Genomic DNA, 27430 nt, shown 5'->3' with positions numbered 1-27430 from the left:
AAGGCTGGCCCGTGTAGTTTGGTCCAAAAGAGGAGCAACTGATGCTTAAAATGAAATGCTGGTTCTGAAAGAAGGCTGTCGACACACAGTACATAATAGTTTGTAGTGTATGAGTTGCAAACCGGTCAGGGTGCCCATGCTGACCTGTGTCCACAGCCAAAACCACCTAACATGGGTACGTGAGCATCAACACTGGACCAAATGCTCCAGATCTCAATCCAACTGAGCAGTTATGGGGGGGGGGGGGGGGGGGTATGCTGGAAAAATACTGATCCATGAAGGCCCAACCTTGTCTCTTTAAAGAATCTGCTGCTGATGGCTTGGTGCCAGATATCACAGCATACATTCAACGGTCTAGTGGCATCCATGCTTTAACAGATCATGGTGGGTGGTCATTATGTTATGGCTGATCAGTCTATATTTTCCAAAAAGCAAAGAACATGGAGAATAAAATGGTGGTAGATGCAATTTTTTTTTTGTACAGTTTGTCAAACGCATTTTAAATCACCTGCGGAGTCCTATGAAAATGACTGGGCACCTTTAAAGCCACCCGGATCCCCTTTACCTGAAAGCCAGTTATGTCACAATATTAGCACAATGGTTTATCAAGCTCAAATCTTCAGTAAACAAAAAAAAAAAAAACATACTACAGTTAAGTTTAGTGTACACAAACATATCCAATTTGTCGGCAAAAAAAAAGATGAGGTTGTCTCAAATGGATAACTATCATATCAGGCCTTAACCTTGCCTGCCCTGGGAAATGTTGACAAGCTGCACTCCATTAGCTTCTTACCCAGCAACAGCAGATGGAGAAAGTAACAGCCGAACCCAGAAGCAATGTAATATACAGCAGTGATCCCCAAACTTTTTGTTTGCACCAGGTACTGGTTTTGTTGCAGCCAATTTTTACAGTGACGTTGGGCAATTGGTAATGAGATATTCAAAGAGTCTGTCCTCATTTACAATATACAAATAAATTGGGCGAACTTTACTGTTTCGTTTTTTTTAAATGCAGTGAAATTAATTTTTTCCAAAAAAAGCGTTTGAAACACTGCTGCGCAAATACTGCGTGATGAAAAATATTGCAACGACCACTATTTTATTCTCAAGAGTCTTTGCTAAAAAAAATTTTTATACATATACAGTCCGGTCCATAAATATTGGGACATCTACACAATTCTAATCTTTTTGGCTCTATACACCACAATGGATTTGAAATGAAACAAACAAGATGTGCTTTAACTGCAGACTTTCAGCTTTAATTTGATGGTATTTACATCCAAATCAGGTGAACGGTGTAGGAATTACAACAGTTTGTATATGTGCCTCCCACTTTTTAAAGGGACCAAAAGTAATGGGACAATTGGTTGCTCAGCTGTTCCATGGCCAGGTGTGTGTTATTCCCTCATTATCCCATTTACAAGGAGCAGATAAAAGGTACAGAGTTAATTTCAAGTGTGCTATTTGTATTTGGAATCTGTTGCTGTCAACTCTCAATATGAGATCCAAAGAGCTGTCACTATCAGTGAAGCAAGCCATCATTAGGCTGAAAAAAAACAAAACAAATCCATCAGAGAGATAGCAAAAACATTTGATGTGGCCAAATCAACTGTTTGGAACATCCTTAAAAAGAAAGAACGCATCGGTGAGCTCAGCAACACCAAAAGACCCGGAAGACCACGGAAAACAACTGTGGTGGATGACCGAAGAATTCTTTCCCTGGTGAAGAAAACACCCTTCACAACAGTTGGCCAGATCAAGAACACTCTCCAGGAGGTAGGTGTATGTGTGTCAAAGTCAACAATCAAGAGAAGACTTCACCAGAGTGAATACAGAGGGTTCACCACAAGATGTAAACCATTGGTGAGCCTCAAAAACAGGAAGGTCAGATTAGAGTTTGCCAAACAACATCTAAAAAAGCCTTCACAGTTCTGGAACAACATCCTATGGACAGATGAGACCAAGATCAACTTGTACCAGAGTGATGGGAAGAGAAGAGTATGGAGAAGGAAAGGAACTGCTCATGATCCAAAGCATACCACCTCATCAGTGAAGCATGGTGGTGGTAGTGTCATGGCGTGGGCATGTATGGCTGCCAATGGAACTGGTTCTCTTGTATCTATTGATGATGTGAGTGCTGACAAAAGCAGCAGGATGAATTCTGAAGTGTTTCGGGCAATATTATCTGCTCATATTCAGTAACATGCTTCAGAACTCATTGGATGGCGCTTCACAGTGCAGATGGACAATGACCCGAAGCATACTGCGAAAGCAACCAAAGAGTTTTTTGAGGGAAAGAAGTGGAATGTTATGCAATGGCCAAGTCAATCACCTGACCTGAATCCGATTGAGCATGCATTTCACTTGCTGAAGACAAAACTGAAGGGAAAATGCCCCAAGAACAAGCAGGAACTGAAGACAGTTGCAGTAGAGGCCTGGCAGAGCATCACCAAGGATGAAACCCAGCGTCTGGTGATGTCTATGCGTTCCAGACTTCAGGCTGTAATTGACTGCAAAGGATTTGCAACCAAGTATTAAAGCGGTTGTAAACTCAATAAAAAAAAAAAATAAAAAAAAAAAAACCTGTAAGACAAAGGCATAATGAGCTAGTATGCATCGCATACTAGCCCATTATGTGTAACTTACCTTAAAACGAAGCCCCGACACGGACCCCCGGACATCGCAGCGGGCGCTGCCATGGTCCCTCGTCGTCTCTTCCGGGTTCGGCGGCTCCGGCGCGCTGATTGGCCGGAAGAGACGGCTCCGGCGCGATGATTGGCCGGAGCCGCGATGACGTCACTCCCGCGCATGCGCGCGGGAGTGATTTTTCCGGCAAGCTCCCGGCAACTTAATTGAAGGTCCCCCGGACCTTCAGAGCGCATGCGCCGCTCGCGCGAGCGGCTGCATGCACTGTAAATATTATAATATAATTATTTATTATTTGTACCTACAGGTAAGCCTTATTATAGGCTTACCTGTAGGTAAAAGTGTCAAAAAGCGGGATACTACCGCTTTAAAAAGTGAAAGTTTAATTTATGATTGTTAATCTGTCCCATTACTTTTGGTCCCTTTAAAAAGTGGGAGGCACATATACAAACTGTTGTAGTTCCTACACCGTTCACCTGATTTGGATGTAAATACCCTCAAATTAAAGCTGAAAGTCTGCAGCTAAAGCACATCTTGTTTGTTTCATTTCAAATCCATTGTGGTGGTGTATAGAGCCAAAAAGATTAGAATTGTGTTGATGTCCCAATATTTTTGGACCTGACTGTGTATATATATCAGGCCTCGACAAACCCCGGGCGCCAGGTCGCATTTGCGACTAGAATTAGCGACCTGGCGCCTGGGGGGCCCTGCAGGAGCTGTCCTGTCCCTTTTGCGCCCCCACCTTCTTTCCCGAGTGCACGGACTTCCACGCCATCCATAAATTGAGGCCCCGGCTTTTCGGCCTTCTTCTGTTAGATGAGAGGCTAGGGGAACTGGCGCCCTCTTGTGGTGGCCGGGAGTAATGCATGTTCTCAATGCCTTCCTTCTCATCTGCTCTTTGGAAGGAGATGGGAAGTTTTTGCAGGCTTCATGTCTCTGTCCAGTTACCTTTGCTTAAAGGTAAGTGGACAGGGAGTGTTTTTATTATTATTAATTTATTTTTAAAATTAAAAAAAAAAAAAATAATAATACATTTTTTCTTTGTTTTTTTTTTTTGTTTTTTTAATAAAAAAATTCTTTTTTTTTTCAATTGTTATAAAAAAAAATGATATATATATATATATATATATATATATATATATATATATATATATATATATATATATATATATCATTTTTTTTTAATAAGAATTGAAAAAAAAGGTGTGTGTGTATATATGTATATATGTATATATGTATATATATATATATATATATATATATATATATATATATATATAAACATTCTTTTTTTTTTCAATTCTTATTAAAAAAAAAAATGATATATAATATATATATATATATATAATCTTTTTTTTTTTTTTTTTTTTTTTTCCTCATCGACGTGCCACAGCCGAAGGCCCCTTTCACACGGGCTGTCTGATCGGGTCCGTCTGACAGTTTTTCAGACAGACCTGATCGGACCCCTCATTCTCCTCTATGGAGCGGTAATCGGAGGATCGGATCAGATGGCATCGGATGGAAAAAGAGAGACAGTCTGTTTCCATCCAATTGCGCTATAGAGGAGAGTGGGGTTCTAGTCGTATTTATGTGTAAATTTAGTATCCGTTTTATTAAATAAAGCTTGGTTGTTAGTTTAAAAAAAAAAAAAAAAAAAACTGGCTCCTAACTTTTTTAGCTGGCTCCTAGATTTCAGGCAAATTTGTCAAGCCCTGATATATATATATATATATATATATATATAAATAATGTTTGGGGGTTCTAAGTAATTTTCTAGCTAAAAATACTGATTTTAACTTGTAAACAAGTGTCAGAAATAGGCTTGGCCTTTAAAGCGGTAGTATACTCCGCTTTTTAACTTTTACCTACAGGTAAGCCTATAATAATGCCTATAATAAGGATTACCTGTAGGTAAAATTAATATCTCCTAAACCGGCACGGTTTAGGAGATATTTGCACTGCATGTAGCCGCTGACACCAGAGGCGCATGCACTCTGAAGGTCCGGCATCTCTTGCAGGACCTTAAGAGCCCCTTGCTGGAAAGTGAACTCCCGCGCGCATGAGTGACGTCATCGCAGCTCTGGCCACTCACAGCGCCAAAGCCGCCGAACCCGGAAACGACTCCGAGGGCACATGTCAGCTGCCTCAGCGGTGTCCGGGTGACCGTTTCGGGGCTACGTTCTAAGGTATTTCATAATGTGCTAGTATGTGATGCATACTAGCACATTATGCCATTGTCCTGCAGAGTTTTTGTTTTGTTTTTTTTGGGGGGGGGGGGGGGGCATACAACCGCTTTAAGTGGTTAAAAGAGAAACCTGGACTTTTTTTTTATTTTTAATTAATTCTTACCTAGGTGGATGCAGCATCAGTCCCCCACTGGCTCTGACAGAGAACTGAGCGACCTAATACCGCTGATCACTCGGTTCTCACAGCTCGCCAAGCAGAGTCTATGTACAGCAGAGCTCAGATTGGGAGAGGGGGGCAGTTACACAGTCAGCCAATCTGATGTGCTGCAATGCAAAGAGCATTCTGATAGGGGAACGCAAGGCGACAGAGGGATGTGCTCATTGTTCACCTGATTTTCTTGCAATCATAGATGGCTGAGGGAAAAGACCAATGAAATATTACAGAAAGTGTACCTAAAGGCAAACCTTTATTTTTTCCTTTTGAATTGAGGACAGGAGAGTTATGACCTGTCGGGTTATTTTTTTTTCTAAGGAGGGGAGGGGGGGTGTCATCTGTGTCCCATTATGGAGATTTCCCTCACTTCCTGTCCCATAGCCACAACAGGAAGTGAGGGGATTCCTGGTTGTCACCAAAACTAGTGTCCCCTTTTCAAGATTTTCCCTCTATTACTGTCCTGCTGTCAACCCAGACTTTGGGATCTTCTTACTTAAATCTCTGGACTAGACGGACAGAAATACAGCTCTTTGGCAGGTAAAACAGTCTCCTCCTGTGTTTCTTCTCTGTATTTTGCTATCTGCCCACAGCTCAGCTTTAACTGCGCCCATTTTGCCAGTGTCCGATCATCAGCTCTAGGGCGTGCGCAGTGGCTTCGATAAAATGGCTCCATCACCGAAGACACATGAGCTCCGTGCTCTTCCAGCGACCTGCTATTGGCTGTTTGCTGCCCAGCTGTGAGGGGCGGGGCAAGCAAGGGTTCGGCCGCTGGGTGACGCCTCTTTGTGCGCATGCTCGGTGTAATCTGGTGCTACCGGGAGACAAGGCGGCGGACATGGTGAGAGTCTGAGATGTATTGGGTTTGGATGCTTGATGGAAATAACGTTACCGGAAATTCTTTCCTCCTCTGAGGAGTTCCTTATCCAGTATTAGATGACGAATCAGCCTGGAGGGGAGAGTTACTGGGGGCGGTGACGTCAGCTGGGCTCACCTGTGATTGGTCCCAGTCATATAGAGCTGCTGCTTTATGTCCTGTGTGTATTGTTATCACATACAGAGCTCAGCCTGTGTTCTGTATATAGGAAGGGCTCTATAGGGAACCATTGAACCTCCTCACATTTATAGGGGAACAATATAGAGGTTGCACTTCCTGCCAACACTTGGTTGCCAGGCTACAACCCACCTGCAGTGCTTTTACTTCCTGTTTATAATGTGTATATAGCTGTGTGTATAGGGGGGCAGCCATATTGGTTTTGGTCTGACCGCTCTTTATCTAAGGCTGGGATCGCACCTTCTGTCTGTCAGAAACGTGCTCAGAAACGCGTTGCCGTTTAGCAGAGGCGTGGCGGTGCCATTAATTGTTAGTCTTGGTTCACAGCTATAGGAGCGACAAAGCACAGGCGCCATTCCGCTTGTCCTGTGCAGGGCGCTTATTCATTTTACCACTTGCTGACCGCCCCATGTACATATACTGTGGGGGGGGGGGGCTCTTCTGCATGAAATAACATACCTGTACATCATCTCGTGCTTCTGGGTCTCACGCCACCGACGCTCTGATTGGACACAGTGGCAGCCAATCATTCCTGAGAGAGGCAGAACGTCAGTCTGTATGTAAACAAGGTGGATTGCTGTTCTGTCAGTAGGGAAGGTAAGGATCTCGTGTTTCTGCTTAGCAGGGACACAGATCTCTGTCTTCCTATAATTAAAGGGAAATTCCACCCAAAAGTGGAAGCTCCGCTTATCTGCTTCCTCTCCCCCACATTTGGCACCTTTTTTTGGGGGGAGGGGATACCTGTCAAAAACATGTACCCGCTCCCACTTCCGTGTAAGGGTGCGGCCCCTCCCACTGCCTTCTGGGAGACACACAGATCCCAGAGGATAGTGGGACCATTCAGACTCGCGCATGCGCAGTAGGAAACAGGCTGTGAAGCTGCAAGGCTTCACTTCCTGTTTCCATTAGTAAGGATGCCGGTGTAACGTTAAAAAACCATACCTCGTGAGAAATGCCTACCCTCGTCACTTCCTGTCATATACGTAATGGAACTGCTGAGCAGCTTACCACTGCGCATGCTCACAGCTCCGGATACATCATTGAACAGCTGAGGAGCTTAGCATTGCGCATGCTCGAAGTTCCGGAGGGTAGTGTGTTGTAACGTTACACCGCATCAGCTGTTGCCGCAGTTACATTAAAACATCTCGGCTGCAACATGAATCATCTCTACCCCTGTCACTTCCCTGATCTCGGCTCCTAAATGTAAAAGCAGCGGGTGTAATAAAATATAAATCACAGAGATCTCGGCTCCATGATTTATATTTTCATAGACCCGCCGCTGCTTTTACATTTAGTAGCCGAGATCAGGGAAGTCACAGGGATGGCAGCGGAGATGATTTCATGTTGCAGCCGAGATGTTTTAATGTAACCGCGGCAACAGCTGATGCGGTGTAACTTTACAACACACTATCGTGAAAATTCCCTACCGTCCGGACCTTCGAGCATGCGCAATGCTAAGCTCCTCAGCTGTTCAATGACGTAGGTGCACCGGAAGTGACGAGGGTAGGGAATTTTCACGGGTATGGTTTTTTAACGCAACACCGGTGTTCTGCCGAGAGCTCCAACGACGTTACTTCCGGTGAGTGTACCCTAGGAATAAATGAAGATTTCGACCACTTAGTGTTTTCACAGAGCACTGGCAGCCTTTACACTCCGGTACATGCTATAATGAGTGGACATTGTTAGTCCGCCCGCTAGTTGTCGCTGCCTTGGAGGCGGCCATGTTTTTGGTTACTAGCGGGCGGACTAACGATGTCCACTCCTAATAGCATGTACAGGAGTGTATACGCTGACGCCTGTTCTGTGAAAACACCAGGTGGTTGAAATCTCCAATTATTCCTGATGTATAGTCCTTGGAAATGACGTGATCGGAGTTCTCGGTAAGTTGGACTTTTCGGCAGAACACCGGCCCCTGCACCCAGAGCCAATGGATGGGTTGGTTTCGGGTGCCGACATCGTGGCATCCCTGGACAGGTAAGTGTCCTTATATTAAAAGGCAGCAGCTACAGTATTTGTACTTTTTGTACTATTTGTACTTTTAAATTTTTTTTTTTTTAATCCAGGCTGGAACTCCTCTTTAACCACTTCAATACCGGGCACTTTTACCCCCTTCCTGCCCAGGCCAATTTTCAGCTTTCTGCACTATCACACTTTGAATGACAATTGCGTGGTCATGCAATGCTGTACCCAAATGAAAATCGTATCATTTGTTTCACACAAATAGAGATTTCTTTTGGTGGTATAAATTTTGAAGAAAAAAAAAGTTTTCTTAGTTTCGGTCAGTAAATTTTGTAAATAAGTAATTTTTCTCCTTCACTGAGGCGGCACTGATGGTACTGATAGGCGGCACTGATGAGGTGGCACTGATTAGGTGACATTGATGAAGAGGCACCAATATGCCTCACTGATATGCAGCACTTATGGGAACTAATAGGTGGCACTGATAGGCGGCACTGATTGGTGTCTCTGATGGGCACTGATTGGTGTCCCTGATGGGCACTGTTTGGTGTCACTGATGGGCACTGCTTTTGCTTAACTGTAATCAGGGCACTGATGATCAGTGCCCTAATTACTTGTCCTGGGCTCCCCTTTGAGGAGGAGCCGCTGACCGGCTCTCCTTGCCACACACTCTGACAGTGTGAGGCGAGGAGCGCCGATAAACGGCACTTCCGCATTTACATGTGACCGACTGTGATTGGAAACAGCCGATAACATGAGTAAAGAGCCACATCATTGGCCCTTTACCAAGATCGGGGTCACGCCGTATCCTTGGAACATGGCGCGGCCGTTCTGGGGCGCCGCCGTATGACGTCCCCCCAGAACGAGAGCCGCACCACTCCGCCGTCATTTCAGGGTGGGCGGGTGGCAAGTGGGTAAAGCATGCCCACACAGTTAGAAACCAACCCCTAGGGACATGTTTAACCCTTTGATCACCCCCTGATGTTAACCCCTTCCCTGCCAGTGTTATGACAGTGACAGTGCATATTTTTTAGCACTGATCACTAAGCTAAAAGTGTCAGTTAGGTGTCTGATTTGTCCACCGCAATATCACGGTCCCACTATAAGTCGTTTATCGCCGCCATTACTAGTAAAAAGAAAAAAAAATAACATTAAAATATCCCACTTACATTTTTTTATTGGATGTGTTTTATAGCAGCAAGTAAAAGGTTTTTATTTTTTCCAAATTTTTTGTTTATAGCGCAAAAAATAAAAACCGCAGTGGTGTTCAAATACCACCAAAAGAAAGCTCTGTCTGTGAGATAAAAAAGACATACATTTTATTTGGGTACAGCCTTGCACAACCGCGCAATTGTCAGTTGCCCTATCATAAAAAATGGCTTGGTCATGAAGGTCGTAAACCTTCCGGAGCTGAAGTGGTTAATTGTCTGCCTTGTGCGCAAGAAACACAAAATAGAAATCCCTGGCTTTTTTTTTCTGAAAGGTCGCCACATCAGACCGCATGGCAGCACCATGTGGTTTCATGCGAGCGTAAACTAGGGTTGCTAATTATCACTTGCCGCAAAATCACGTGCCTGGTAAGTGATGCCTTTACACCAGGGCTTGACAAACTGCGACTAGAAATTGTGTCGTGGCGCCTGGCCTTTGTCTACCCATTCACTGTTGGCACCAGGCGTTAACATAGAGTGCAGGAGTCACCAAACGATTGGCCACGACGCATGCCAATCGCCAGGAATCTCCCATCAAGTCCCTCCTCCTTCGACCCCATTGGCCATCTCCTTATGGTCTTTTTTTTTTCTTCTTACAAGCAAAGCCTAATCCGAGCGCTGGTTGGACCGGCCACTGGATTCTCGCATGTGCTTTACCTCGGCGGCTGTCAGGCAAGGCGTCAGGTGGCTGGGCTACACGCTTTTGGCTTGACAGACTGGTCTGGGCAGCGGTAGCTCGGTTCCCTGTCTGTGGCTGACCCCAGTCGTCATCGCCGGTGATGGTGGTGAATGTGTCTTCTTGAGCTTGGCACATGGAGCTGTGTGAGAGGCGACATCCCAGGGAGAGGTTTGGCCGGTGTAGCTTGTGTTGGCTGCATTCAGTGCTCCCCTTGTCTCTGCATACCTGACCCCCCTCTCTCCCCAGTCTCCTTATTGTTGTCAGGGAGAGGAGAGGCGCCTGGGCAGCTCTCAGGGCTCCTCTCCAATCTCCTCCATGCTACTGTAGTTCCTGCTGGCTCCCCTGTGTGTATATGTCCTTCCTGGGAGCCTGGCCTGTAGATGGTCCCTCCCAGGCTAGAGGAGGAAGTTGTGGGATAGAAGGGCCAGGCTGTCCTTTATTAGCCGAATCCTAGTTCGGGGGGGGGGGGGGGGGGTGGTCTGAGCAGGCAGCAGTGTGTCCCTGGAAGCAGTGCATGTCCCTGGGGGAGGAGGATGAAGTTCTAGTATTGGTTTAGGACAATGTGTTTTTTTTTTTTTGTTATCTGCACCCCCCCCCCACTTTGATTTTAAAGAGGGGTTCACTTATATAAGGTGTAGTCCCACAACTCAAAACCCTGAAAATGAAGCGCAACTTCCCCCTTATAAATATACAGACTGCTTCCCATCTGCCCACAGTATATTTACTGCAGGCAGGTGTAACGAGCAGGCTGGATAAGGTACATGTACATCATCCAGCCTGTTCCAGGGTAGGGGCACACATGTGGGCGCTCCCTGCTGATCCACGCTGACAGTGGCTCCAGCTGGATTTTGTCAGCAGGTCCCAGCCAGTGGTTTATGGCTGGAACCTGCTGATCGGTTGTAGCCAATCGCAGCACAGAGTCCTATGTTTAAAAACACACAGGGCTCTGTACACAGGTCAACGATCTTTGTAGGTTAAAAAAACTGGCTCCTAACTTTTTGAGCTGGCTCCTAGATTTAAAGCAATTTTGTCAAGCCCTGCTTTACACGCACATGGCATCTCAGTCTTAGTCCATAGGGTTTAATATTGAGTTCAAAGCAAGCATGAATGAGCAAGTTCGGGGTGGAGGAACTTGACTCGCCTGCACAGAGTCCTGACCCCAACCCGATAGAACACCTTTGGGATGAATTAGAGCGGAGACTGCGAACAAGTTGCCCGACACATGATGCTCTGGAGCGATTGGGTCTACGCACGCTCCAGCACACTTGTACCTAGCCTAAGGATAGCTTCGCTTGTTGCTGCCAGGATACATTTTGGTGAAGCGGAACTAAAGGTAAAAATAACAATGCGAGCAGGCGGGATGTTTTCAGTAAGTCGCATCATCCTTTACCACCCGAAGGCCCATCATCTGGATAAAGCTCCGGGGGGAGATACCAGACATCGTATCACTCGAGTGTAGGTATGTGCGCTTTAGCATGCGTTTTTTTTGACAGTCAAAATAAATAGGTTGGCGACGCATCTCAGCATCCTAGACCTGCACCTTCTCTGGCACAGCATTGCATTGGGGTGCCATTTAAAATGAATGACGCTTCATCAAACCAATGCCACCAACAGGCAAGTGACCTCTACACAGTAGTGTGAACTGAGCCTTAGAGGCTCGTTCACAATTCAGTGTGCTCTGAAGAGCGATCTGCATTCGGATCACTCTTTAGACAGCATTTAACTGGTTGTGAGGAGGTGTTGTATCGCCTCTCCTCCCTAACCTCACATGTGAACTGAGCGTTAGGCTGGCCATACACGGTTTTAATCTCAGACAGTTGAGCAGGAACTGGCTGAGATTCGAACCCTTAATGGGCAGGCTGAATGTACTAATTTATTCGATCGATAAACTTGTGTACATCAAGCCTGCTGGATTCTCTTGCGATTATCAGTAGCAGCTGCTATAGCCGCTAGCAATAATCACTTATTTCTCCCGGCGGGGACAGTTTCCCACGGCTACCGCTGGGAGAAGAAAGTGACTCGGCAGAAGGGATTCCCGCATCAGCACTGTCTGTGTTTATGGGAGAATTAAGCAAAATTCTTTTGTGCAACCTGTGATTGCTGGAAATAAATTTGCCTTGTGTATGACCAGCCTTAGTTCCGGTTCACACTGGGGCAACTTGTCAGGCGACTTAGCCACCTGACAAGTCGCGCTCCATTCAGTGCAGTGGAACAGTTCTAATCAGAGCAATTCAAGTGGCTCCGACTTCGAAAAAGGTTCCTGCACTACTTTGGGGGTGACTTGCATTGACTTCTATTAGAGAAGTCATTTGCAAGCCCCGCTGAAGTCGCGCTGCATGGGGTGGCTTCAGAGTTGGATGACTTTGAAGCCGCCCAAGTGTGAACTCATCCTTAGGGCTCTTTCACACACGGAGTCCGTCAGGCGGACTCAGTTTTTCTCAGCGGGGGATCGATCCGCCGATCCCCCGCTGAGCAGGAGGATGACAGCTGTGTCTTGTCTCCTTGCTGTGTGTGGAGACACAGCTGTCAGGTCTCCATGGGGGAATCGGATGGGAAGGGACCGCCTGTCCGTTCTCATCCGATCCGACACGCTGGATGGATTGAAATTAGGGTTTCCATCCGTCCAGATTTGACAGATCGGATGTCAGTGGACATGTCTCCGCTGACATCCGATGCCCCATAGAGATGCATGGGGGGACCGTTCAGATCCGCCAAAAAAACTGACAGGTCCGCCTGTGTGAAAGAGGCCGGCATTGCATTAGCCTGCACATAAAACATTGCTAGTGTGAATGCAGCCTAAAACAGAGCCCTAGAATTTGTAAGGCTCCGTTCACATGTTAGCGTATGGATCACGGGCAGAACTTCCGCGGTTCCGCCCGCGATCCGGAGATTATTGCAAATCGCGGGACGCCTGTGCGTTGCCCGTTGATTTGCAATAGACCCCCAAACGCTGAGCGATGTTGCCGTGATTTCCGCCTGCCGAATCGCGGTAACATCGCGCAAAAAAAATCGCGGGACGCAATACGATCCAAAGAAGCTCTTGTACTTTTTTGGTCGTAATGCGTCCCGCGATTTTTTTTTGCGCGATGTTACCACGTTTCGGCAGGCGGAAATCGCGGCAACATCGCTCAGCGTTTGGGGGTCTATTGCAAATCAACAGGCAACGCACAGGCGTCCCGCGATTTGCAATAATCTCCGGATCGCGGGCGGAACCGCGACGGTTCTGCCCGTGATCAATACGCTAACATGTGAACGGAGCCTTATAATTAAAAAAACGACCCTTGCAGCGAGGGCCCCTTCACACTGCTCATTAGGAATATGCTGTAATACTTACCTTATTCCTCACTATGGCACTCCCCTTCTGCCATGCTCCAGGTTATGCTGCTTGTCCTCATGTACATTGCAGGACTTTTGGTCCTACATTTTACTTGTTGAAACCACCATCCAGAGCACCAAGGGGAAGAGGCTTTTGGGAATCGGTCACACAGCTGACAGACTTCAGCTATGACGGAATGAGCAAAGGAACAACTTTATCAGTCAGCTGCTGCCCTTTCACTGTCCAGTCAGAAGTCTGGAGTTTGAAAGGGGACAGCACCATATTCCTAGCCGTGTGGCAAAACTGTGGAAATCTCAGGAATAGATGGATAGAAATTCATATTCTTTGGCAGGTAAAACAGTCAGAGTGCAGAGAGAGCAATAACAGAACTCCTCCATCCTGTATGACCACTGGATCCAAGCACCGCATCATGGGATGAAGTCATCTGCCTCGGTGTAGGGTCCATATTTAGCATTGTTTATCTGTTTTGCAGGCGGACGTTGAAGAAACATTAAAGAGAATCCAAGGCCAGAAAGGTGTACAAGGAATTATTATTGTTAACGCAGAAGGTGAGTGGACAGCCAGTAAATGAAATGAGAAAAGAGTCAGTGTTTTGCTAATGAATGTTTTTGCTAGCTACAGGTCTGTGATCTCTCACAGACCATTTCTACATCACTGGGCAGAGAGGTTTATGGCCTTAGTGCTTTGCTGTGAGTGAGGTCATCAGATGAAAGTATGGAAGTCAGAGGGATCAGAAAACAATACCAAGTGGATCACTGAGGGGAAATGCATCATATAACTCCTTACTACTTAATTTGCTTAGGGCCCATTCACACCAGCAGTGTGCGTTATCAATGGTTGCTGGTGTGCGCAATGAAGGAGGTGGTGAAATGCTTTTTTGACACGGTGCACAGTCTAGACTTTATTAAAGTGGGTCTAAAGCCTCAAGGTTTTTCACCTTAATGCATTCTATGCATTAAGGTAAAAAACCTTTTGTGCTGCAGCTCCGCCCCACCCCCTCCTTTTTTTATTTGAGCCCAATCCAATCCAGCGATGTGCACTGGCATTGGCTCCCGCTGCTGTCAATAAAATCTAGTGACGCGGGGGGGCAGGGCCGAGTCCCAAGTCCCGATGTCTGTGTCAATAGACGCAGCAGCGTGACTCAGGAGCGAGCCCGCTCCAGTGCCCCCATAGAAAGCTGCTTTCTGTAGGGGAACTTGATGAAGAGGAGGGGCCTGGAGCACTGGCGTGGCACCCCAGAAAAAGAGGCTTGAGGCTGCTTTGTGCAAAACAATTGCACAGAGCAGGTAAGTATAGGTATGTTTGTTATTTGTATTAAAAAAAAAAAAAAGAGGGTTTACAACCCATTTCACTGCATGTTGCGGTGTGGTGTAGTGTGAGATGTTGGGTGGGTATATGGGTACTTGGCGCTGCCTGTATGGTGAGTATCAATAAATAATTGAAAGTGTGTAATATAAAATATGTACTACAAATGTGTATATAAAAAATGAATAAATATACACTAAAAATATATAATCCACATATAATAATTTACACTCTGAATAAATAACTAATGATAAAGTGCAATGTGCATACCAAAGTGAAGTATAAATATAAAAGTGAATAAATAAAGTAGCTGAATAAATAAATAACAATAGTGAAAATCCGCGGTAAGGTGCCAAGTGCGTACCAAATTGGAATAAAAATACAAGTGAACAAATAAATGAATAAATACAATAGTGAAGATAATATGTGCTGGTGACACGAAGTGGTTGCAATGAATTAAATTATAAATATATTAGACGAATAATCATGTGAATATCGCAACAAATAGTGCAGAAAGTGCACAATAAATAACAGGTGGTAACTGGTTGGAATAGAGTCCCAATAGCTAGTATTGGATTGACGTTAAAAAATATTAGTCCATAACTTGATAGGTGTACAGGTGAATGATAAAAACAGCCTTACGGTGACCCCGTGGTGGGTGACTGGTGAGGTACAGGGTGACCTCTAATGAAAAAAGACCTACTAACCAGACATACCCACCCCACACAGGGGTATAGAGCGGGTATTTAAGATGTAGTTAGGTGTTCTTCCCCGTAGGCTCCTGGCTCCCTTCGGTAGTGGGGGGGGGGGGGACTGCGGGGCATCCCTGGAGATCTGGAGTATCCCAGGAGAAGACCAGGCTTAATGGGACTTCTCCTAGAGTGATGTGATATCCGGCGGTCCGTGGGTGGATTCCGATCACTCAATGATGTGTTGTGGACAGGAGGGTCATATAGGGCAAAGAAAGGCTCGATAGTGCATTACCGTTTAAACCTTTATTAGAATATATGCAATAAAAGTGGATACTCACATAATACAAAACAATTCGGAGCAAGGAAATGGCGTACTGGAACGCAATGCGTTCCACCGAGATGCCGGAACCGGAAGTGATGTGACGGCGCTGTACGCGTTTCGTCATCAGACGTCTTCTGCAGCACAGTAGTGTGAGATGTTACAGGGACAGAAACATGTGAAAGGAAAGATGGTGTTGGAGAAACGCCTCCTGCTGCACTATTGTGTTCTGCCAGCAGGGGGTGCGGGGAGCCATCCCGGCTGGTAGAACACAATGATGACTGCTAGTGGCAATGCAAAAAATCCAACAGGCTCGTTGTGCCCAAAACGATTGATGTATCGGCTTAGGAACAACAGCCTGCCCATAGATGGATCAAATCTGGGCCGATCACTGCTGAACCAACCGACATTCGATCCATCTATGGCCAGCTTAATTGTCCTCAGTCTTTCAGGTTGAATGATTCCCAGCCTTATTAACGGATAGGTTTGGGGTAATGAAAGAAAATAAAAACACATTTGTGATGTTGCTGATGCTGTAACTGTCCCAGGCCGGCTGTAAGAGCTGACAGCTCAGTCTTTTCTTCCAGCGGCACCTCCTGGAATTTCTCTCCTCTCTGTGGTTTAAAAAATGCAGGAGTTTTACTTTACAATCTGAGGCTGTAGCTGCTAGTCGCTGAGGAAAGAGAGTGCTATAGCAACAGAGGACTAGGCCATGTTTTTTCAGACAGCGCTCCAACAGGACTTCACCTTTGATTAGAAACAACTTTCATCATCATAATTTTATTCATTTGCTTCTCAATAATGCATACTATTTCTTTTGTAGGAATTCCCATTAAAAGTACTATGGATAATGCAACTACTGCACATTATGCGGGTTTAATGCATCATCTCGTGATGAAAGCCAGGAGCTCATTGCGGGATATTGACCCCCAGAATGATCTGACATTCCTCCGGGTGCGATCAAAGAAAAATGAGATCATGATTGCTCCAGGTAAGATCACTACACAACATACATTTCCTGACATCTCCTTAGTCTTGTCAGAGATAGCATTTAAAGTGGTTATAAAGGCAAAAGTTTTCATTCTCTGCATGAAGGTAAAAAATCTTCTGTGTGCCGCAGCCCCCCCAAATACTTACCTGAGCTCCCTCTTGATCCAGAGATGTTCATGAGAGCATGGACTCTGCGGGGACTCTCCCTCCCTCATTGGCTCCTGCTGCTGTCAATAACAGACAGCGAGCCAATCAGAAGAGATGGGGGATAGGTCCGAGCCACGGCTCTGTATCTAAATAGACACACAGAGCAGCAGCTCGGGAGCATGCCTGATTGGGTGCCCCCATTGCAAGTTGCTTGCTGGGGAAACGAGAAGAGGAGGATTGGGGCTGCTCTATGCCAAACCTGCACAAAGCAGGTAATTATAACATGTTTATTATTTTATTTATTTATTTTGCCTTTTAATATCACTTTAGCCACTTCAAATCTCAAACATGTACAACTCCTATGGACCTGAGTACTTTTTATATTTATCTCCTGTAACATTTTTTTTTTTACAAACACCAAGCAAAAGAGAGAGTGAGCGCATGTTATTTCAGTTTTGTTATATTTTTGTCCTTGGATTGCATAATATCTAAAGCATTATTAATCCCAAAAGCAAACATTTATTATATTGCAGCTTACCAAATCTTAGATGGCTGCATTTGTGTTTTTTTAGGCTTTCTTTTTTTTTCACCTGGTGATCTAGGCTGCATCTGGTAGCAGGTTTCAGTGACAGCCTGCATCTGGTGGCAGGCTCCAGTGACAGGCTGCATCTGCTGGCAGGCTACAGTGACAGGCTGCATCTGCTGGCAGGCTACAGTGACAGGCTGCATCTGCTGGCAGGCTACAGTGACAGGCTGCATCTGGTGGCAGGCTACAGTGACAGGCTGCATCTGGTGGCAGGCTACAGTGACAGGCTGCATCTGGTGGCAGGCTACAGTGACAGGCTGCATCTGCTGGCAGGCTACAGTGACAGGCTGCATCTGGTGGCAGGCTACAGTGACAGGCTGCATCTGGTGGCAGGCTACAGTGACAGGCTGCATCTGGTGGTAGGCTAGAGTGACATGCTGCATCTGGTAGCGGGTTACAGTGACAGGCTGCATCTGGTGGCAGGCTACAGTGACAGGCTGCATCTGGTGGCAGGCTACAGTGACAGGCTGCATCTGGTGGCAGGCTACAGTGACAGGCTGCATCTGGTGGCAGGCTACAGTCATATGCTGCATCTGGTGGCAGGCTACAGTCACATGCTGCATCTGGTGGCAGGCTACAGTCACATGTTGCATCTGGTGGCAGGCTACAGTCACATGCATCTGGTGGTAGGCTAGAGTGACAGGCTGCATCTGGTGGCAGGCTAGAGTGACAGGCTGCATCTGGTGGCAGGCTACAGTGACAGGCTACATCTGGTGGCAGGCTAGAGTGACAGGCTGCATCTGGTGGCAGGCTACAGTGACAGGCTGCATCTGGTGGCAGGTTACAGTGACAGACGGCATCTGGTGGCAGGTTACAGGGACAGGCTGCATCTAGTGACAGGCTGCATCTGGTGACAGGCGGCATCTGGTGGCAAGTTACAGTGACAGGCTGCATCTAGTGACAGGCTGCATCTGGTGGCAGGCTACAGTGATAGGCTGCATCTGGTGGCAGGCTACAGTGACAGGCTGCATCTGGTGGCAGGCTACAGTGACAGGCTACATCTGGTGGCAGGCTACAGTGACAGGCTGCATTTGGTGGCAGGCTACAGTGACAGGCTGCATCTGGTGGCAGGTTACAGTGACAGACGGCATCTGGTGGCAGGTTACAGGGACAGGCTGCATCTAGTGACAGGCTGCATCTGGTGACAGGCGGCATCTGGTGGCAAGTTACAGTGACAGGCTGCATCTAGTGACAGGCTGCATCTGGTGGCAGGCTACAGTGATAGGCTGCATCTGGTGGCAGGCTACAGTGACAGGCTGCATCTGGTGGCAGGCTACAGTGACAGACGGCATCTGGTGGCAGGCTACAGTGACAGGCTGCATCTGCTGGCAGGCTACAGTGACAGGCTGCATCTGGTGGCAGGCTACAGTGACAGGCTGCATCTGTAGGTAGGCTAGAGTGACATGCTGCATCTGGTAGCGGGTTACAGTGACAGGCTGCATCTGGTGGCAGGCTACAGTGACAGGCTGCATCTGGTGGCAGGCTACAGTGACAGGCTGCATCTGGTGGCAGGCTAGAGTAACAGGCTGCATCTGGTGGCAGGCTACAGTCATATGCTGCATCTGGTGGCAGGCTACAGTCACATGCTGCATCTGGTGGCAGGCTACAGTCACATGTTGCATCTGGTGGCAGGCTACAGTCACATGCATCTGGTGGTAGGCTAGAGTGACAGGCTGCATCTGGTGGCAGGCTAGAGTGACAGGCTGCATCTGGTGGCAGGCTACAGTGACAGGCTGCATCTGGTGGCAGGCTACAGTGACAGGCTGCATCTGGTGGCAGGCTACAGTGACAGGCTGCATCTGGTGGCAGGTTACAGTGACAGACGGCATCTGGTGGCAGGTTACAGGGACAGGCTGCATCTAGTGACAGGCTGCATCTGGTGACAGGCGGCATCTGGTGGCAAGTTACAGTGACAGGCTGCATCTAGTGACAGGCTGCATCTGGTGGCAGGCTACAGTGATAGGCTGCATCTGGTGGCAGGCTACAGTGACAGGCTGCATCTGGTGGCAGGCTACAGTGACAGACGGCATCTGGTGGCAGGTTACAGGGACAGGCTGCATCTGGTGGCAGGCTACAGTCATAGGCTGTATCTGGTGGCAGGTTACAGTGGCAGGCTACAGTGACAGGCTGCATCTAGTGACAGGCTGAATCTGGTGGCAGGTTACAGTGACAGGCTGCATCTAGTGACAGGCTGCATCTGGTGGCAGGCTACAGTGATAGGCTGCATCTGGTGGCAGGCTACAGTGACAGGCTGCATCTGGTGGCAGGCTACAGTCACAGGCTGTATCTGGTGGCAAGTTACAGTGACAGGCTGCATCTAGTGACAGGCTGAATCTGGTGGCAGGTTACAGTGACAGGCTGCATCTGGTGGCAGGCTACAGTGACAGGCTGCATCTGGTGGCAGGCTACAGTGACAGGCTGCATCTGGTGGCAGGTTACAGTGACAGGCTGCATCTGGTGGCAGGCTACAGTCACAGGCTGTATCTGGTGGCAAGTTACAGTGACAGGCTGCATCTAGTGACAGGCTGAATCTGGTGGCAGGTTACAGTGACAGGCTGCATCTGGTGGTAGGCTACAGTGACAGGCTACATCTGGTGGCAGGCTGCAGTGACAGGCTGCATCTGGTGGTAGGTTACAGTGACAGGCTGCATCTGGTGGCAGGTACAGTGACAGGCTGCATCTGGTAGCTAGCACCATATCACTGTCTAATTGCAGGAAAACAAGTTCAGGGCTCCCACTGATTCTGCATTATGGTGGATTAAACTATTTCATAATATATTACAATGTAATAATAGAAATAATGCACTACTGAAGCGCTAACACTCCCCCTCCAATCACTCCTTTTTAGCGGGACTGCAACATTGCGGCGGACAGATCGGACCCCTAACTGACATTGTTAGAGGGACCAGTGACATTAATACAGTAATCAGCGATAAAAATATGCACTGTTACTGTATTAATGACACTGGCAGGGAATGGGTTAACCCAGGGGCGATCAAAGGGTTAAATGTATGCCTAAGGGGTGTTTTCTAACTGTGAGGGGAATAGACTTGTGGAATCAACACAGTTACCTGGGTCCTAAATAGGAAGAACACAGTATTGATTCCTGGGAGAACAATGGTCTGCTGTGTTTACAACACCAGTCCGGCATTTTCTCTCCACGGGGAGCGATTGCGGGTGCCCGCCGGCCCCGTGAATCAGCTTCCGCGCTGGCAAATGGGGGTGCGCGTGCGCCCCCAGGATCGCTGCACAGGTATAGTGATTCGCGCAGCCGATACAGCCCACCGCAGTATATATGTGGCGGTGGTCGCCAAGTTGGTGACAGGATCTCTTTAACCACTTGCTGAATCACAGCATTACATTTACTGCACCAGGTCAGCTCATATAGACACAATCATGTACCTGTATGTCGCAGCTTTCTTCCGGGTCAATTTGCACATTTGCTTATGCACCCAGAAGACTTTTATTTGCTGCAGCACAAGCTAATCTGTGGGTCCCGGCCAATGATTTATGGCTGGCACCTGCTGAGCAAATGACAGAATAGAGCCCTGTGTTGGTAAACAACACAGGGCTCTCTGTAGACAGCAGCGATGTGGTGTGTTTTTTTTTTTTTTTTTCCTCCCTGCAAGGTAGAGAGTAAAAACCAGCACATTACTTAGCAGCACATGTTACACGTAGTAAATATTGCTAGACACACAGTTAACCCCTTCCTAGCCAAAGTCATTAGTACAGTGACCGTGCATACAGTATTATTAGCACTGATCACTGTATTAGTGTCACTGGTGATGTCGGGGCAGTTAGTTAGTTCCCCCCAGCATCAGTGTTGGTTTGCGGGCGCTGATCGCTGCCATTACTAGTATAAAAAATGAATGCAAATTCCAGTATCGATACCATAGTTTGTAGATGCTAAAGCTTTCACACAAACCGATCATTATACACATATTTGGATTTTTTTGTTATGGTTCAGAATACATTTTGGCCAAAATTTATAAAGAAATTTGATTTTATTTTTAATTGAACTTCTTTTATAACCGTAAAAGTAAAAAATATAGTTTTGGGTTTGTTTGTTTTTTTTTTACATTTTAGGTATTTTTCATTTATATCGCAAAGAAATATAAAAACCCAGTGCTGATCAAATACCACCAAAAGAAAACTGTATGTGAAAAAAATGATATCAATTTTGTTTGGGTACAGCGTTGCATGACTGCACAATTACCAGTTAAAGTGCGGCAGTGGTAAATTGCAAACAATGGGCTGGTCATGAAGGGAGTAAAACCTTAGGGAGCTCAAGTGGTTAATGTTACGATTGCCACGCCTAAGATAAGATCGTCTTTGCTGAACCTCCCGGTAAAGTGAATTTGGAATTTTTAGGATGTTCTCGAATTATCCTTTAATATTAATCGTTCTGTTTATTTTCAGATAAAGACTACATGTTAGTGGTCATCCAGCAGCCGTCGGAGTGACCCCCCCTATTGATCGCAGCAATCCTCCTTTTTTGTTATTGAGTATGCCTCCTTGTTTTTTTGGTTTGTGGACCTGCCTAAAGCAGCATCTGAATGGTGAATGCCAAGACCCCCACAGATCAAGACTACACAAAAGCCTTGTATGCTTACTTCTCACACCTGCCACCCTGGATACCCATTGCAGAGAGGATGCTTCCTTCTCACACCTGCCACCCTGGATACCCATTGCAGAGAGGAATACAGCACATTAGACAGTTGTTCTATAGCACTGGTGCTCAGCTCCGGTCCTCTGGGCCCCTAACACTGTGCATGCTTTTCTCTTCCCATCCCTAGTGAGATCGTGTTGCTCTGTTACACCGAGCGCACAGTCAGTTTTTATATTTGATCTGTCCAAATGACCAACAGTTGTGTAATGTGTGGGGTTTACGTCACTGTGTATAACCAAAATGGATTTAGGCCTTTTCACTACTACTAGTTCATTCTGTAAATCTGACATTCAGGCACAAAAGGCTCAATTCACAAGGTAAGCCCAAACTTGTTTTGTAATTTTTTAATGCTGGTGCTCCGATAAAAAACCCTACCCGTGAAAATTCCCTACCCTCGTCACTCCCTGTTAGGGTACGTCAGTCATCACCTGAGCCGCTTCCCAGTGCGCATGCGCGGCTTGCGCGCACAGTAAATGATCCCGGCTTCCGTGAAAAAACCCTATCCTCCTTCCCAGTCCTTAAAGCGGCGGCTTCCGGTTAAAATACCCTACCCTCGTTCCCCGGCGGGTCCAGAAAAATTTACAAGTGCCCCATAACGGAAGAAAATGTATATATATTAATTGAAATGGAATGATAAAAAAAAAATATATATATTTATTTATTTTTTTTTAATTTTCCTCCATTAGGAGACACTTTTAGATTTTCCTCAACCCACCAGGGAACGAAGGTAGGGTATTTTCACGGGAAGCCGACATCATTTGCTAACCCAACGCTTTAAGCACTGGTAACGAGGGTAGGGTTATTTCACGAGAAGCCGTTGTAACGTTAAAAAACCCTACCCCGTGAAAATTCCCTACACTCGTCACTTCCGGTGTGAGCCGATCATTTACTGCCTGAGCATGCGCACTGGGAAGCGGGGAAGCTGATGCATGAGGAACATCCACCGGAAGTGATGAGGGTAGGGAATTTTCACAGGGCAGGGGTTTTTTAACATTACACCGGCCTTTTAAGGGGTTTCTGATGCCAGGACGTGGGGTGGGGTTTATGATCATGTGACCCCCGTGATTTGCTGTCACAGCGGTCACATGATCATAAAGCTCCCAATTGCAAGGAACAATCGGGAGCTTTCCGTTAGGCGCTGGTAACTGCAGGGCGCGCACTCCCAGCATGGGTTTGTTTACATTTTGGTATGCAAATATGCGATCTCTAGGCGTCAAGGCCCACCCACCTAGAGGCCGCATATTTGCAAGCTCTTGACACCACAAGGTTAAAGTTCTTTGCTGCCTGTCTCCTACTAGGGACATTCCCACTTCCTGTTCTGGAGATGCAGCAGGAAATTCTCATCTTAGTTGTCACAGACAAAGGTGTCCCCATTGGAAGATTTCCCCTCTCCTCTTGCTCTGGGTAAATAAGGGCGAATCTTTATAGCGGGGTTCACCGACGACAATAAAAACTCGACTAATCTTTTCCCTCTATCCAAAACAAACGTTCCCTTTACATATACTTTAGATACAAGAATAAACATCCTTATTTAAAAAAGTGACAGCTATTTTCAGCTCACTCCATTGAGATTTGAAAATGACAATTGCATGTAAATAATAAAGATTCGTATCCTTATGATTAATCTTTGTGAATGGAGCCTGAAGTCCTATGGAGGGTGCCAGTGGGTATATAGATGGTTATACAGGCACCTGTACCTGAGGATAATGGGAGATCTGGACTGAGGTCCAAACTGAGTATCAGTGTTCTGTAGTATGGAACCTAACAAGTCCCATATTAAATAGCTGTACTGGGGGGGGTTGTGCTTTATTATATAGACTGTAACCTTATTAATGTATTAATATAATAATGAGCTTCTGACATTTTTGTAGCAGGATTAAGTGCATGGGAAAGTCTTTTTACAACCCGATGTCCATGATGAAATGGCTCATGGAATGTGTTAGCTCTGCATTAAAAACCTGTTACATTATATCTCTGATTTATATGTGTATGATCATTTCCAGAGCTGATAAAGGTTCTACTGGAAACGGGCTTAAAGCTGAAGTTTGATCTGTTTATGATTTGTCTTCCTTGGTTCTTCCTTTCCTCCCTCTTCAACATTCTCATTACATTTTTAAATAAAACCTTTCTGTTGTAATCAGGGTTTCTGTTAGAAATCACAGGATCCTGTACAGCCTACCTGATCCGCTGTCCATCCTGAAGAGATCCCCCGTACCCTGCAGCAGCCAGCAAGAGAGAGAGGAGAAGAAGCTGTCAGCACTGCCAGAGGAGTACACAGGGGGCCCTGGCAGCAGGTGGAAGAAGAATACTTACAGGAGAGATGATTGGCGTGGCAGGGGGCATTTACTAAAACACATCCTCTGTAGAGCTGCGCAAAAAATTGTAACAAAAAATCGTGATCTCGAATCGATTAACACAACTCCCCCACTCCCTATCCAGTACCTGTACGTAATTTCGTGCTAGAGGGCGCACATGCTGCTTGAGGCGCAATAGCACACTGTGATTAGACAGAGCCAATAAGCAATTCTGGCGGACCCGATGTCCGTCTGCCACCCACGATCGTTCCCAAGAGGTAGAATGGCGGTCTGCCTATGTAAACAAGGCAGATCCCCGTTCTGAAAGGGGAGACGATATAAGGAAGCAGGAACACGGATCTCTGTCTTCCCCCAGTCAGAGCAACCCCCACACAGTTGGCAAGCACCCCCAAGGGACACATTTAACCCTTTGATCGCCCCTGATCTTAACCTCTTCCCTGGCACTGCAGAATTGTGACTAATTTTGCCCTCTCTATCTTTAGTAAATAAACCCCTATGTGACACTTTTTGGGGACCCGTGACACCAATACCTGAATGTTTTTTAATGCGATGGTAATTTTTTTATTTCACATTACATTCTTTTTCATTACTTTCCTTTAACCGCTTGCTGACAACCACCCCCCGGACCCCCCCGGCGCAGATATACTGTGGCAGGCTGCCTCGGCATATGGGTACGTCAGTTCATGGGCACAGTCTTGGGGGCAAATGCGCGCAATGCACCTGCCTCCACTAGGCAGCGGGGAGCTCAATCCACGGGGCCGGCGGCCCCGATTGCCACCGGACACCTGCGATCGATTCCTGCTGAGAGAGAATGACGGTCAGCTTTTGTAAACACAGCTGACCCTTCTTTTCCCTGAAATTATCACAGAGCTCCTGTGATCCTTCTATATAGGAACACAGGTCTCTGTGTTTATTTTACAAGCCCATCCCCCATACAGTTAGAAAACACTCCCCTAGGCTCACACTTAACCCTTTGATCACCACTGTGTTAACCCCTTCCCTGCCAACTTCAATATTACAGTAACAGTGCACATTTTTAGCACTGATTACTGTAGTAATGTCACTGGTCCCCCCAAAAATGTCAGCGGCCTGATCTGTCCGCAGCAATGTCGCAGTCCCGCTAAAAGAGATCACAGATCGCCGCCATTACTAGTAAATAAAAAAATGACAAATCTTTCCCCTAGTTTGTAGACACAATAACTTTTGCGCAAACCAATTAAAATACGCTTATTGGGATGGCCGTGTTCGGTATCTATTTACTTTATTTATGTAGCATCATCTTTCGCATTATACAAAAAAATTGGGCTAACTTTACTGTTTTTTTTTTTAGTTCATGAAAATGTATTTCTTTAAAAAAAAAAAAAAAAAACTGCATTTGAAAGAACACTGCGCAAATACCGTGTGACATAAACTATTGCAACGATCGCCATTTTATTCTCTAAGGTCTCTGCTAAAAAAAAAAAAAAATATATATATATATATATAGTGCCTTGCGAAAGTATTCGGCCCCCTTGAACTTTGCGACCTTTTGCCAAATTTCAGGCTTCAAACATAAAGATATAAAACTGTATTTTTTTGTGAAGAATCAACAGCAAGTGGGACACAATCATAAAGTGGAACGAAATTTATTGGATATTTCAAACTTTGTTAACAAATAAAAAACTGAAAATTTGGGCGTGCAAAATTATTCAGCCCCTTTACTTTCAGTGCAGCAAACTCTCTCTGAATGATCCAATGTTGACCTAAATGACTAATGATGATAAATAGAATCCACCTGTGTGTAATCAAGTCTCTGTATAAATGCACCTGCACTGTGATAGTCTCAGAGGTCCGTTTAAAGCGCAGAGAGCATCATGAAGAACAAGGAACACACCTGGCAGGTCCGAGATACTGTTGTGGAGAAGTTTAAAGCCGGATTTGGATACAAAAAGATTTCCCAAGCTTTAAACATCCCAAGGAGCATTGTGCAAGCGATAATATTGAAATGGAAGGAGTCTCAGACCACTGCAAATCTAGGAAGACCTGGCCGTCCCTCTAAACTTTCAGCTCATACAAGAAAATTGATCAGAGATGCAGCCAAGAGGCCCATGATCACTCTGGATGAACTGCAGAGATCTACAGCTGAGATGGGAGACTCTGTCCATAGAACAACAATCAGTCGTATACTGCACAAATCTGGCCTTTATGGAAGAGTGGCAAGAAGAAAGCAATTTCTTAAAGATATCCATAAAAAGTGTCGTTTAAAGTTTGCCACAAGCCACCTGGGAGACACACCAAACATGTGGAAGAAGGTGCTCTGGTCAGATGAAACCAAAATCAAACTTTTTGGCAACAATGCAAAACGTTATGTTTGGCGTAAAAGCAACACAGCTCATCACCCTGAACACACCATCCCCACTGTCAAACATGGTGGTGGCAGCATCATGGTTTGGGCCTGTTTTCTTCAACAGGGAAGATGGTTAAAATTGATGGGAAGATTGATGGAGCCAAATACAGGACCATTCTGGAAGAAAACCTGATGGAGTCTGCAAAAGACCTGAGACTGGGACGGAGATTTGTCTTCCAACAAGACAATGATCCAAAACATAAAGCAAAATCTACAATGGAATGGTTCACAAATAAACATATCCAGGTGTTAGAATGGCCAAGTCAAAGTCCAGACCTGAATCCAATCGAGAATCTGTGGAAAGAACTGAAAACTGCTGTTTACAAACGCTCTCCATCCAACCTCACTGAGCTCAAGCTGTTTTGTAAGGAGGAATGGGCAAAAATTTCAGTCTCTCGATGTGCAAAACTGATAGAGACATACCCCAAGCGACTTACAGCTGTAATCGCAGTAAAAGGTGGCGCTACAAAGTTTTAACTTAAGGGGGCTGAATAATTTTGCACGCCCAATTTTTCAGTTTTTTATTTGTTAAAAAAGTTTGAAGTATCCAATAAATTTCGTTCCACTTCATGATTGTGTCCCACTTGTTGATTCTTCACAAAAAATTACAGTTTTATATCTTTATATGTTTGAAGCCTGAAATGTGGCAAAAGGTCGCAAAGTTCAAGGGGGCCGAATACTTTTCGCAAGGCACTGTGTATGTATATATATATATATATATATATATAATGTTTGGTGGTT

The 27430-nt window shown here is 45.9% G+C and overlaps 1 protein-coding gene across 1 annotated transcript; it reads left to right on the top strand.

The window, feature by feature from the left end:
- Positions 1 to 5789: 5789 nt before the first annotated feature.
- Positions 5790 to 21874, top strand: DYNLRB1 (dynein light chain roadblock-type 1). The gene is made up of 4 exons (XM_082271321.1): positions 5790 to 5884; positions 13753 to 13828; positions 16420 to 16587; positions 21739 to 21874. The coding sequence occupies exons 1-4, from the start codon at positions 5882 to 5884 to the stop codon at positions 21780 to 21782; spliced, it is 291 nt and encodes a 96-aa protein (XP_082127447.1). The 5' UTR covers positions 5790 to 5881; the 3' UTR covers positions 21783 to 21874.
- Positions 21875 to 27430: the final 5556 nt, after the last annotated feature.

The sequence above is a fragment of the Pelophylax lessonae genome, assembly GCF_965119305.1.
Source record: "Pelophylax lessonae genome assembly, chromosome: 11".
Lineage (NCBI taxonomy): Eukaryota > Metazoa > Chordata > Amphibia > Anura > Ranidae > Pelophylax > Pelophylax lessonae.
The sequence above is the reverse complement of the archived record's forward strand: the minus strand, read 5'-3'. Positions and strand labels throughout refer to the sequence as shown.

What these genes read in the sequence shown, in the direction of transcription:
- DYNLRB1 (XM_082271321.1), top strand. An exon ending in TATTATTGTTAACGCAGAAG is followed by an intron (nt 13,829 to 16,419) that starts GTGAGTGGACAG and finishes TTTCTTTTGTAG; the next exon opens with GAATTCCCATTAAAAGTACT. An exon ending in TGAGATCATGATTGCTCCAG is followed by an intron (nt 16,588 to 21,738) that starts GTAAGATCACTA and finishes GTTTATTTTCAG; the next exon opens with ATAAAGACTACATGTTAGTG.